The 10,949-nt window shown below is 41.3% G+C and overlaps 4 protein-coding genes and 1 non-coding gene across 5 annotated transcripts; 3 read left to right on the forward strand and 2 right to left on the reverse strand.

Annotated features, from left to right (window-relative positions):
- Nucleotides 1-548: 548 nt before the first annotated feature.
- On the reverse strand, nucleotides 549-3,939 carry LOC18023430 (uncharacterized protein ycf45). Its single transcript, XM_006407506.2, has 9 exons — nucleotides 3,239-3,939; nucleotides 2,915-3,129; nucleotides 2,642-2,792; nucleotides 2,379-2,570; nucleotides 2,128-2,290; nucleotides 1,787-2,031; nucleotides 1,484-1,660; nucleotides 1,242-1,406; nucleotides 549-1,046 (listed from the first exon to the last, which is right to left on the reverse strand). Exons 1-9 carry the CDS (start codon nucleotides 3,719-3,721, stop codon nucleotides 777-779), a joined length of 2,061 nt encoding a protein of 686 aa, XP_006407569.1. The 5' UTR covers nucleotides 3,722-3,939; the 3' UTR covers nucleotides 549-776.
- Nucleotides 3,940-4,539: 600 nt separating this feature from the next.
- On the forward strand, nucleotides 4,540-4,629 carry TRNAY-GUA. The gene is given in 2 exon segments: nucleotides 4,540-4,576; nucleotides 4,594-4,629. It is a non-coding gene; the product is annotated as a tRNA-Tyr (tRNA).
- A 240-nt stretch (nucleotides 4,630-4,869) lies between these two features.
- Nucleotides 4,870-7,915, forward strand: LOC18023431 (serine carboxypeptidase-like 49). Its single transcript, XM_006407508.2, has 9 exons — nucleotides 4,870-5,269; nucleotides 5,530-5,698; nucleotides 5,819-5,938; nucleotides 6,079-6,222; nucleotides 6,295-6,445; nucleotides 6,548-6,636; nucleotides 6,839-7,097; nucleotides 7,340-7,473; nucleotides 7,569-7,915. Exons 1-9 carry the CDS (start codon nucleotides 4,929-4,931, stop codon nucleotides 7,731-7,733), a joined length of 1,572 nt encoding a protein of 523 aa, XP_006407571.1. The 5' UTR covers nucleotides 4,870-4,928; the 3' UTR covers nucleotides 7,734-7,915.
- Nucleotides 7,916-8,149: 234 nt separating this feature from the next.
- Nucleotides 8,150-9,653, forward strand: LOC18023432. The gene is made up of 7 exons (XM_006407511.2): nucleotides 8,150-8,524; nucleotides 8,611-8,652; nucleotides 8,748-8,789; nucleotides 8,871-8,954; nucleotides 9,027-9,114; nucleotides 9,199-9,296; nucleotides 9,402-9,653. The coding sequence occupies exons 1-7, from the start codon at nucleotides 8,249-8,251 to the stop codon at nucleotides 9,420-9,422; spliced, it is 651 nt and encodes a 216-aa protein (XP_006407574.1). The 5' UTR covers nucleotides 8,150-8,248; the 3' UTR covers nucleotides 9,423-9,653.
- Nucleotides 9,654-9,807: 154 nt separating this feature from the next.
- On the reverse strand, nucleotides 9,808-10,944 carry LOC18023781 (U11/U12 small nuclear ribonucleoprotein 31 kDa protein). The gene has a single exon (XM_006407510.2). The coding sequence runs from the start codon at nucleotides 10,823-10,825 to the stop codon at nucleotides 10,052-10,054; it is 774 nt and encodes a 257-aa protein (XP_006407573.1). The 5' UTR covers nucleotides 10,826-10,944; the 3' UTR covers nucleotides 9,808-10,051.
- Between the last annotated feature and the right edge of the window lie 5 nt (nucleotides 10,945-10,949).

The raw sequence follows: 10,949 nt of genomic DNA on the forward strand, positions 1-10,949 counted from the left end.
TTTAGCAAATGTTTCAGCGTGGCCCGCCACGATCTTCCCTAGTTTTTTTTTTTCTTGTAGGTTTGGATTATCCGGTATACTGTTTTGGCAAGCACAAAAGTGTCATCGTATGGTGCCAGGAAGAGAGAGAGGAAGAAGGTGGTAACCCTTATAAGTGCCTCACTCTTTATGAATTCGATGAGCTTGGGTTAAGCAAACAAATTGAGACACAACGAGACTACGTGTTTGGCTTTGCTGCCTTTTCCTTTTGTGGCTACGTCTATGTTCCAAGTCTGGTCCCTCTTCCTTGATGAGAGGTACTCGATAAGAGCAAGAGGCTTGTTTCGTGTTCTAAGCTTTAGGTTCTAGTCTTTGTTAGATGTTAGATGTTACTGAAATTGACATTGGTTTTATTTTTTTGTATTACAATCTTGAGAGGTCTTGTCTTAGGATATGGTCCACAGTTGTATCAGTTTCAGTCATGTATATTTTTTTTAAAAAAATGCAAGTAATCGAAAGAGCTTTCTGCTCAATTTGAAAAAAAAGAAAAAAAAAATTATTCTGTGGTATATCTTGAATAAATTCTATTTATAAATACTCTTTGAGCAAAGAAATATCTACAGGATTGCCCATGGGATTTTTAAAGAAGACAAAAGCATTGCCTCTGTAACTTACTTACATTGCCAATGAGTAACAATGACCAACAACATCAACAGAGTATTTACGAAGACTTACAGAGTAAATGTTCAAGAGTGTCTCCAATGTGTGTATAGGATCCATATGCTGAGTCAGAGATGTTAATCCTTAAGGAAAGGAAGACGAGTAACGCCATTCCCCATGCTATCATCTGCTGCTTTCTTTGGGGATGAAGATGGCAACATCTTCTTGGTGGATCGACGAGGAAGTATCTGAAGCCGCGGATTAAGGTGAGTCCCGAGATTCTCCACCGCGAGTTGATAACTCTCTACCAGCTCTAGCTGCCGGACTATTATGTCTGACCGTCTAGGAAGAAGCTCCACTGGCTCACCTCCCGGTATTACAATGTATTCGATTGCTAGACGGACCTCCTGCGTTTCAGAAACACGGATATTATCATTAGCTATATAGTCACTGTGAACTTTATTGAGGCTTTTGTAACATGAGATTGCATCAATCCTAGTGAGCTAAGAGATGGTAGGTCGAAGAGTTTGATCTGAGATAACAAGCTATCACCTCTACTGGGAAAGCAGATAATATTTACAGGAGCGGGATGATAGTTTTACCTCGAGGGCATCAAGTTCTTCTAAACTGGGTTTGCTCTCTGGAGCATCATCTTTGATCTCGATATCATCAACAGAAGTTTTCTCTACGGTTCTAGGGGCTGAGCCAAACGATTCTCTCCCAAGGATCATTCGAACTGCCTTGACCATCTGAGCCATTGTAGTTGACTGCAAGGTTTGAACAGTAAGAAAGAAAAATTAAAATCTAATGATCATCATCATCAGTCATGCAAAAAGAAGGATACCTTAATGACAAATATCGGTAGCTTGTGTAATTTGGCAACACGACGGATCGATGAATTATGTTTCAATTCAGAACTTGAGGCTAGAATGACATCTGCTTCTCCAACATCATCTGTCACTTCTATGTCGTTTTCTAGGCCCATAACTTCGGCTACCTGAAGGAGATCAGCTTCCAAGACCTAAATTACAATAGAGGACCATATCTATAGTTAGTATTTTTGGCTGTTTAAGATCAAGAGTATTTTCCAAGGATTAGAAAGAAGGCACATTTAAAAGCTCGGGGAAGACAAGGTCAGGTTCTTTACATTGTAAGTGTAAACATGAACAGGTGAACTTCTTTGGCTCATGGATATGTTACTGCTGGCCTTCTTATACCGAGTGGGAAGAAAGTCTTCGTCTTCGTCGTCAGACAGCACTTCACTTGCAAAATCTCTGTTGAGCAATGGTGCAGGCTCCTCTTCAAGGTTCTCCAAAGGAGCGGGAGTCACTAACTTATGAGGAACATCGTCTTCGCCACGAATTTGACGAATCTCACATGGAGCGGATCTTCCTATAATAATAAGAAATTTTTTTCTCGGTTTGGTTTCCCCATCTGCTCGTCAATTTCACTATGAAGGGAGAAACTGTTTTTTTTTTTTTAACTTACCAGCTAGTATAGCATCAACGGTGACATCTAGCCTTTGATGAACACGGCACTCGGTTCTCGATATCATCTCGACAGCACAAGTAAATGTTGGAGGTCCTTTTCTTTCAAGAATTGTCTTCTGCACTTTTCTTTTCCTTGCCTCTTCATCACCAAGAGTCACACTCTGGGTAAAAACAATATTCAAGTGTAAGGTCGACACACATAAAAAGAGCGCAAAAGATAAGAAGCAAAGTTATAGTCAAAGGCCACACCTCAATGCCACCAATAAGGATCTGCAAAGAAGGATTCTTAATTATGTTGTCTATAGTCATCCCATGAGCAGTTGCAACAAGCTGGACGCCTCGTTGAGCAATAGTGCTAGCAGCTAATGCTTCAAGCTCTGTTCCTATCTCATCGATGATGATGGTCTCAGGCATATGATTCTCAACCGCCTCAATCATAACCTGCGTGAAATTAAGATCCTTTTTCAGTCAATCTTACGACAGAACAAGGTTAAAAGAGTTGAAAGACTTACATCGTGCTGTAAATTCACATTTGGAACTTGCATCCGCCTGGCACGGCCGATTCCAGAATGAGGAACATCACCATCACCTCCAATCTCATTTGACGTGTCAACAATCACTACTCGCTTCCTATGCTCATCAGCTAACATACGTGCGATTTCTCTGTACAAAAAAACACAAAGCCAACCAACGTTGTCACATCACAATCGCATCTGTAAATCATCATTCATTACATTATAATGAGTTCATTACCGATGCACATCCTGGGATTTACACCAATGTACCTGATTAAAGTTGTTTTGCCAACTCCAGGAGATCCAATGACCAAGATGGATCCTCCTCCTTCTATCAAGTCTCTTATGATCTCTGCACTTCCAGATACGGCTCGACCCACTCGACATGTTAGACCAATCACTTGCAGCTTGCGGTTACGTATAGCGCTTATACGATGCAAAGATCTGTTAATCCCTGATCGGTTATCATCCGAAAAATCACCAACCTAAAAATCAAAACTTTCGTCTTCTCATCAGCTCATTTTCCATCAAAAAACATTTGATTCATGCGAAACATTTGAGGAAGTAGTTGCATGTACTAGATCAGAGACACACCTTTGATACCGCAAGCTTCAGATCCTGCTGTGTCACAGGCTGCTCTGAGATTACCCAATCGCCGGAAGGGAATCTAGCTAGTGGCTTTCTCCCTAAATCCATCACAACCTCAATCAATTCCCCGATCGCCTCGTGCTTAACCAGCTCCTTCCTCGTAGCGGGAGGAAGAATCTCGAGGAAAGCGTCAAGCTCCACCGTAGGCGGCGCCGTAGCTGGTTTGCGCGATGAGATCGACGCGGAGTTCTCTGAATCTGCTGACGGTGGTCGAACATCGAAACTGAATCCATCAGAAGGTCTCCGCACTGGAGACGGCGACGCCGGAGACTTGGACGAAGCGATTCTCTGACGGGCACCACGTGTTCGACGGAATGAAGAGGAGGAGTCGGATGAAAAAGCGGTTGCGGTGGCGGAGATCAACCGGCGAGATGCTTGCCATGAGCTGTTGATGTCGATCAGAACTAGCCGCGAATTCAACGCCCTCATCACAAGTACTTTTGAAACAAAAATTTATATACTTTTAATTAAATTAATGAAAAAGATTCCGTTTTTCGTTTTTTCGAGACTGGAGTATGTGTTTTCTGAAAGCAGAAACGAAGCTAAAAAGGAGGAACTGAGGAGGAGAAAATATGAAGCAAAACGAAACGACGACGTTTACAGTCTACTATTTAGTTTTTTCTTCTCAATAATATGATGCGTGAAGACTGAGACTAGTGGAGATTCCAAAGGATCAAAGCATCTCCATGGAAACTGCATCTGTATAGAGCAAGGTAGGGTCCATTGTGGAGGGAAAGATAACACAGCCGTTTAGTCAAGTGGTTGAGGTCATGCCACGTGGACAATCAGACAAAATCTTGTTGACACGTGTCTGACTATGGAGCTGCCGTTGATTGCCAAATTTCGGGAACTCTTTGACGAACTTAGCCAAAGAGAGGGAAGTTGGTATTCCGCACGGCAGATGAAAAACTCGTCAACTTTTTTGCTCTTCAAACTTAGATTTGAATTTGTGAACCAAAGCTGCAGACTAATTTTAACCGAATAAAAACCAGCGTAAATGATTCAGAAAGTAACCAAAATTTGTGTATCTATGAGACGGTTCCTTTTTCTAAGTTGGTTTCAGTTATAGTCTGGGCTTCGAGAAAAAGGAAACATCAATGCTTACAAGTAATTTGTAATTGTTGAATAGGGTTTGGGCCTTTTAAGAAGAATTTAGCCCATTTTGGTGTTCCATTAGTGTGTGTCTCTTCACTGGAAAAAGGTGTTTTGATCAAATTTATATTTATCAAGTTGACTCTATGAACAAACCGACCTTAGCTCAGTTGGTAGAGCGGAAGACTGTAGTGGGTTATCCCAAAGAAATCTTTAGGTCGCTGGTTCGATTCCGGCAGGTCGGATTTTTTTAATTTTTCATTCTTTACTTTGGGACCCACACGCATCCATCTTTTGCTTTCCCATACAACTCGCGTGCCTAACCGTTGATTACCCAAGACGCTATCTTCGCGTAACAGATCACACTCACTATATTTCTCCAAAATCGCAAATTAGCCCCAAATTACCCGGGCACGTTTGAAAGATCCTTCTCTGATAATTTCTCCACGTGTCCCTTCTCTTCCTCAATTGTATACAACAAATTCAACTAAACGAGAGAATCTAAAAAAGAAAAAGCACGGTTGAACAAAAATCACAAACGAAAATGGAGAAACAGACTTTCCTCTCCCTTCTCTTGCATTTCGTCGTCTTCATCGCTTGTACATGTCTGTCGTCTTCTTCGATTCTCTTGAACGATCGCAGCTTCGAGATATCGAGCTTGCCTTCATCGCGCGCGGAGAAGCTGATCCGGGAGCTAAACCTTTTTCCGAAGCTGGACGTGAACGTGATCGATGGTGGTGATTCGACTCTCACTTCCGCGGAGGTACCTTCGATTGTTGAAAGGAACTTCAGATTCCCGAATATTATTTCCGATGGCGGAGCTACCGTCGAGGATTTAGGTCATCATGCTGGTTATTACAAGCTCCCGAAATCTCAAGGCGCAAGGTTTATATCTAACACCTAGATTTTGTTGTTCATGTGTATTTTGAAGCTTACTCATACCGGTAGTTTCGACATTTGTGTTCGTGAAGATTAGTAACTATCTGATTTGTTATGAGTCATTCAGAATTCGCAGCTAGCTCTGGACTAGATTGTATTTTATGTCGATTTTTGGATGACGTTTTTCTAATAGGGATTTCAAAATAGTGGGAGTAGATTAAATGTTTTTTTCCTTTGTCGTACACATGGTCGCTTGGTGTGTATAGGATGTTCTACTTCTTCTTTGAGTCACGCAACAAGAAAGATGCTCCTGTTGTAATTTGGTTGACCGGAGGCCCTGGATGTAGCAGTGAGTTGGCTATGTTCTATGAGAACGGTCCTTTCAAGATTGCTCAGAACATGTCTCTTGCTTGGAATGAGTATGGATGGGACCAGGTATTACCTTAAATTATGGTCCTCGTTGATTCTTTCCCCAATTCTTATTAGTTTGTTTGTTAAAACCGCCTTATGCTTTTGATTCTTGCACATAGCATTAACTGAGATTTTTATTTGCAGGCTTCCAATCTTCTGTATGTTGACCAGCCTGTTGGAACTGGTTTCAGCTACACAACAGACAAAAGTGATATCCGTCATGACGAAAACGGAGTTAGCGATGATCTGTATGATTTTCTGCAGGTCTGACACTGAATTTTTCCTTAACTTCCTTTTTCTTCTGAGCTTTTGTGAATACTAAAACTTTGACTTGGATAAACCTCTTTTAGGCTTGTTTATTTAGCTGTAACAAGGTCGTGATTATGTTCCTGATTTTACCCCAGGCTTTCTTTGCGGAGCACCCTAAGTTGGCAAACAATGACTTTTACATAACTGGAGAGTCATATGCTGGGCATTACATTCCGGCTTTTGCTGCCCGAGTCAATAAAGGAAACAAGGCTAATGAGGGAGTCCATGTTAACCTCAAGGCATGTGACTGTTTCTTGTTTCTCTCTTAAAGTGTTAACGGAAGGTTGGTACTCACAAGTATGATCTTGCAGGGATTCGCAATTGGAAATGGGCTTACAAATCCTGCCATCCAATACCCAGCCTATCCTGACTATGCTTTGGAAATGGGTTTAATTACGCAAGCAGAGCATGATCGTTTAGAAAAGATTGTCCCACTGTGCGAGCTATCAATTAAACTTTGTGGTACTTCCTCCCTTTTCATTATCAAGTTATGTCAAAAATTTGCTCTATGTGTTTTGATGGATCCTGAATCCGTGTTTATCTGTTTGCTTTGTGTTTTTTCAGGAACTGATGGAACAGTTTCTTGTTTGGCGTCATATCTTGTTTGCAACACCTTGTTCAGTGGTGTGATAAATCATGCTGGTGGAGTAAACGTAAGCCAAAAATAACTGTTAATTTTTTTTTGTTTTGGCTAATTGGATTTCCAGACAATACTGTTTCTGGCAACATCATGTGAAATTTCTCCTTCCTTCAAAACCCACAAGAAAAGTCGACACTTGTAGAAATCAATTTTGTTTAACCTCCGCATTTAACGTAACGGATAACCAAAAGAGTAATATCGCATTTGCTGTGTAGTATTACGACATCAGAAAGAAGTGCGAGGGGAGTATGTGCTACGACTTTTCAAACATGGAGAAATTCTTGAATCTGAAATCTGTGAGAAAGTCGCTTGGTGTTGGGGACATAGAGTTTGTGTCCTGTAGTACCAGTGTCTATACGGCAATGCTACAAGATTGGATGAGGAATCTCGAGGTTGGAATTCCCACGCTCTTGGAAGATGGAATCAACCTTCTTGTGTATGCTGGAGAGTATGATCTCATCTGCAACTGGCTGGGTAAGTTCCCAAAACATAACATAATTAAATCCAGACTTGCGAAAAATTTAATAGGCGGAATATTATTGTGAAGGAAACAAAACCAATCTTAACTAGTAAAAATTCATTTGTTAATCTATCTTTGGCATCAGAATAGGTAATTATAAACTGGAATTTTCCTTATATTTGACGCTAAAATATGATCAATTTTGTGATACATGGATACGCAAAACTTGTGGACATGATATCTTGAATTGGAGCAGGTAACTCGAGGTGGGTGAATGCAATGGAGTGGTCAGGGAAAGAGAGCTTTAAGGCGAGTAAAGAAGTTCCCTTTGTGGTTGATGGCAAGGAAGCAGGCTTGTTAAAGAGTAATGGACAACTCAGTTTCCTCAAGGTCAGGCGTTTCTTACATAAAATCAGTCTTTCTTCGATTGAACTTATCGTAGCAAGAAAGAGTTTTGATGATTTAAACAACAAAAAATAAAACAGGTGCATGATGCGGGACACATGGTTCCAATGGACCAGCCAAAAGCTGCGTTGAAAATGTTGATGGGATGGATGAAGAATTCGCTTAGTGGAGATGATGTGCCTAGTACAGAGGGAGAGGATGCTGTGCCTAGTACAGAGGGAGAAGATCTGGTTTCTCAGATGTGATCACATCACCTTTCGAATTGCAGTAAAACCTAAAATGCAGCAAACACTTGGACGTTTACCTTATGGACTGCAAGTTATGTAAACACTTGACGTTTATGTAAGTTGATCTCAAAGGAAAACTTATATGTAGGGGTTGTACAATTTCGTTAAAGTCAGACTCGTCTGAACCTTGAAAACATTTTCTAAAAGAAGAAGAAAACACAGATTTATGGAATTGAATATGTTTACAAATGTTTGTGTAATGAATTGATGGAATTGAATTGTCTACGAAATGAAATACATTGCAGAAATTCGTGGGACCACGTTAGCGTTGTAGTCTTGTAGACATTGAAATCACATCAAACCAAATTAAATGAGAACCTGGTTGGTACGATGCGGTCCAACCGTAAAAGATAGAAGAGAAACCGATTACACTCGTGCATGACACATTGACACATGACGAAATATGATTGGCTACAGAAACGATTTTTATCTCACAAACAAGATACACTCTGATGAGATAGTGGGAAAGAGCAATGTCGATTTCTTCGTTGGGGTTTGCAAACTCAAGGCCGACTTCTTCTTCTTCTTCTTCTTCATTTAGGAAATTAGTAAGCTCCCGCATCTTCGGGCTCCCTACGTCTTCTTTGTTATGGGCAAAGAACAAACCTCACCACACAAACACAGCGCTCAAGCAAATCCAAAAGCAAAAGCTCTGCGTTAGAAATTCAGCTCAAGAGATTCCACAGCAACTAGAGGAAGATTCCAAGTTTGTACCTTTGGATCCTCAAGATCCTCTATTCGGCCCTCCAGTCAGTTTCTTCCACTCTTTTAATCTTTGCCTACTGTTCAAGTCTCTGAGCATAAACAACAGTTTTAAATATGTCTTCTTTTGCAGGTCTTGCTGTTGCTTGGCTTTCAATTTCATGAAACACATAAGGTAGAATTTATAAATGAACAGAATTACATATCACACATTGCAAATCTTTCTTCTTTTTCTTTTTTTGGGGATTAATCTATCACCTTGTAATGCAGATACAAGAGCTTCTTAAGGAGCTCGATGGCGAATTCATGAAGGTAAATAGGAATAACTCTTTCTGACTCTTGCAAGATCCTAAAATTGTTGGACTAATGTTGTTGTTTTGGAGAAAACTCCAGATAGTGTTGTGTACAGAAGATATGATCCCGCGTTCGTTATGGGAAGCAGTTAACACAAGACAGACTGACCTGAAGAGAGTGAAAGTATGTGACTTCCAATCTCCAATTAAGGTTCTTTTGTGTAGTTGTTGTTTCTTACATAAGCCTGCTGTGCAGATTGCGGAGTCGCTGCCTCGGATATGCTTCTTATCTGGTTTGACAGGAGAGGAGATGATGATGTTCATTGAAGCATTCCCAGAAACTGGTACCTTCATATTCAAAACGAGTTAAGAAACAAAAAGGAACACCCATAAAGCATCTCTTTTACAAATTGGTGGCTTAACTGCAGGGCTAGAACCAGCTGTGTTTGCAGCTATGGTTCCGAACAGTGCTGATAAACCCATCTCGGAATTGATGGAAGAAATCATGGGAGATCATGAGATGTTGGTTAGTGAATCTCTCAAAAAAATGTCGCACTGAAGTCAGTAGTTTCAGCTATGGTTTTGAATCTGGATACTTATAAAAACAATCACACACTTGTTTTCTATGCAGACCGGGAGCGGTTCCAGCTGAAACTTTCGATTGAGAGAACAATAGGTCAGCTTTGGAATTTCTCAGATTTCTGCAACATGACTCTATGAGATGGGCATTACACCATGTTGATATGCACAAGAGTGTAATCTTCGAATCAAGAGATAAAATGTATTGATGCACAAGAATGTAAGCATCGAAGTAATAGCTGAAAATGAATTGATGCACAAGAATGTAACCATCGAAATAAGAACTGGCACAAGTTTCCTGGTCTAGTGAAAAGGTAATTTGGACATAAGGAGATTTGAGTTTTTTTCTGAATTTATATCCAATTTCTCATTCTCTGATAAGAGCTCTTTCAATTTCTACATGCCTGAAAATGGTTTCACTAAGTAACTCTATAAAATGCAGTATACAAACGCGAGTGTCAAGAACAGGAAAGACTTTCGTTTTCTAGTGAGAAGATATCTTCTTGTACACCATATCACTACTTAGCCAAAAGATGCAGACTCTCATCAAACATAATCTCACATGAAGACAAAACCAGATCAACTGAAAACCCACCCAGTGTCTGAAACACGCAGGAGATTGAACTTGTTCATGAATTTCCATAAAACCTCTCTCTGATTCGAGGATCTTCCAGTATTCAAACACCAGAAAGTTGAACTAACCTAATCTTCATCACTAAAGTAGCTAGCTTCCTTCCCAGCAGCCTCCTTTCTCTTCTTCCTCCTCTGTTCTTCTTCCTCTGCTTCTCTCATTCTCAGCCTCTCTCCAATGTCATTATCCACTGCCGAAGCCCAATTATCCTCCTCGAATCCCTCCGTCACAGCAGACGACCAATCACTCGATTCCTCAGCCTCTCCTTCATCGTCCTTACGCCGGCCCCTTTTCTTCGGCGGCGGAGGTCTCTCCCTTGGGCCCAATTGATTCCTTGGGCACTCATACGAAAGATGCCCTTCGTCTCCACACTCGTAGCACCTGGATTTATCCTTGTACACTCTCTTCTTTATAAACTCCGACGCCCTTCCGTTATCGGCGGCGATCGAAACCGTCAATTTCCGGCCATTAAGGATCTTCCCTTCCATGGAACGCGCCGCTTTAGCCGCGTCTTCGCGAGAGACGTAGAGAACGAAGGCGACGCCACGGGAGCGGCGAGTCTGGCGATCCTTGAGAACGGTGACTCGAGCGACCTTGCCGAAGGTGGAGAAGAGCGTGTGGATGTCGGAATTGGTGAGGGAGAAATCGAGATTGGAGACGTAGAGCGTCGATTTGGATGGGGCTAAGCCGCCCGATCCGCCTGGAGCCGAGGATTTGGCGGAGGAAGAAGGGTTCGAAGGAGGTATGGGTGGTGCTGCGACGGAAAAGACGTAGCGGTCGTAAAAAGTGTCGTCCTCTTCATGGTCGCAATGGAGAGACTTCTTCTTCTTCTTCGTCTGCCCCATTTCCACTCTCTTCCACAATTATTTTACTTGTGTGTTTTGTTCTGTGTGTGTTTATATTTCCTTGTGTCTATTATTCATACCCAAAAAAAAAATATGTATATTAATATGCTATACAGAAATATAA

Source organism: Eutrema salsugineum, unplaced genomic scaffold (genome assembly GCF_000478725.1).
Source record: "Eutrema salsugineum unplaced genomic scaffold, Eutsalg1_0 scaffold_13, whole genome shotgun sequence".
Lineage (NCBI taxonomy): Eukaryota > Viridiplantae > Streptophyta > Magnoliopsida > Brassicales > Brassicaceae > Eutrema > Eutrema salsugineum.

Excerpts from the sequence above, each read along its gene's own strand:
- LOC18023781 (XM_006407510.2), bottom strand. The coding sequence starts at position 10,825 with ATGGGGCAGACGAAGAAGAAGAAGAAGTCTCTCCATTGCGACCATGAA.
- LOC18023431 (XM_006407508.2), top strand. The coding sequence starts at position 4,929 with ATGGAGAAACAGACTTTCCTCTCCCTTCTCTTGCATTTCGTCGTCTTC. Across the intron at positions 5,699-5,818 it reads ATGAGTATGGATGGGACCAG|GCTTCCAATCTTCTGTATGT; the intron begins GTATTACCTTAA and ends TTTTATTTGCAG. Across the intron at positions 6,637-6,838 it reads ATCATGCTGGTGGAGTAAAC|TATTACGACATCAGAAAGAA; the intron begins GTAAGCCAAAAA and ends TTTGCTGTGTAG.
- LOC18023432 (XM_006407511.2), top strand. The coding sequence starts at position 8,249 with ATGTCGATTTCTTCGTTGGGGTTTGCAAACTCAAGGCCGACTTCTTCT. Across the intron at positions 8,955-9,026 it reads CTGACCTGAAGAGAGTGAAA|ATTGCGGAGTCGCTGCCTCG; the intron begins GTATGTGACTTC and ends CCTGCTGTGCAG. Across the intron at positions 9,297-9,401 it reads TGGGAGATCATGAGATGTTG|ACCGGGAGCGGTTCCAGCTG; the intron begins GTTAGTGAATCT and ends TTTTCTATGCAG.
- LOC18023430 (XM_006407506.2), bottom strand. The coding sequence starts at position 3,721 with ATGAGGGCGTTGAATTCGCGGCTAGTTCTGATCGACATCAACAGCTCA. Across the intron at positions 2,032-2,127 it reads CGTTGATGCTATACTAGCTG|GAAGATCCGCTCCATGTGAG; the intron begins GTAAGTTAAAAA and ends TTATTATTATAG. Across the intron at positions 1,407-1,483 it reads TACCGATATTTGTCATTAAG|TCAACTACAATGGCTCAGAT; the intron begins GTATCCTTCTTT and ends CAAACCTTGCAG.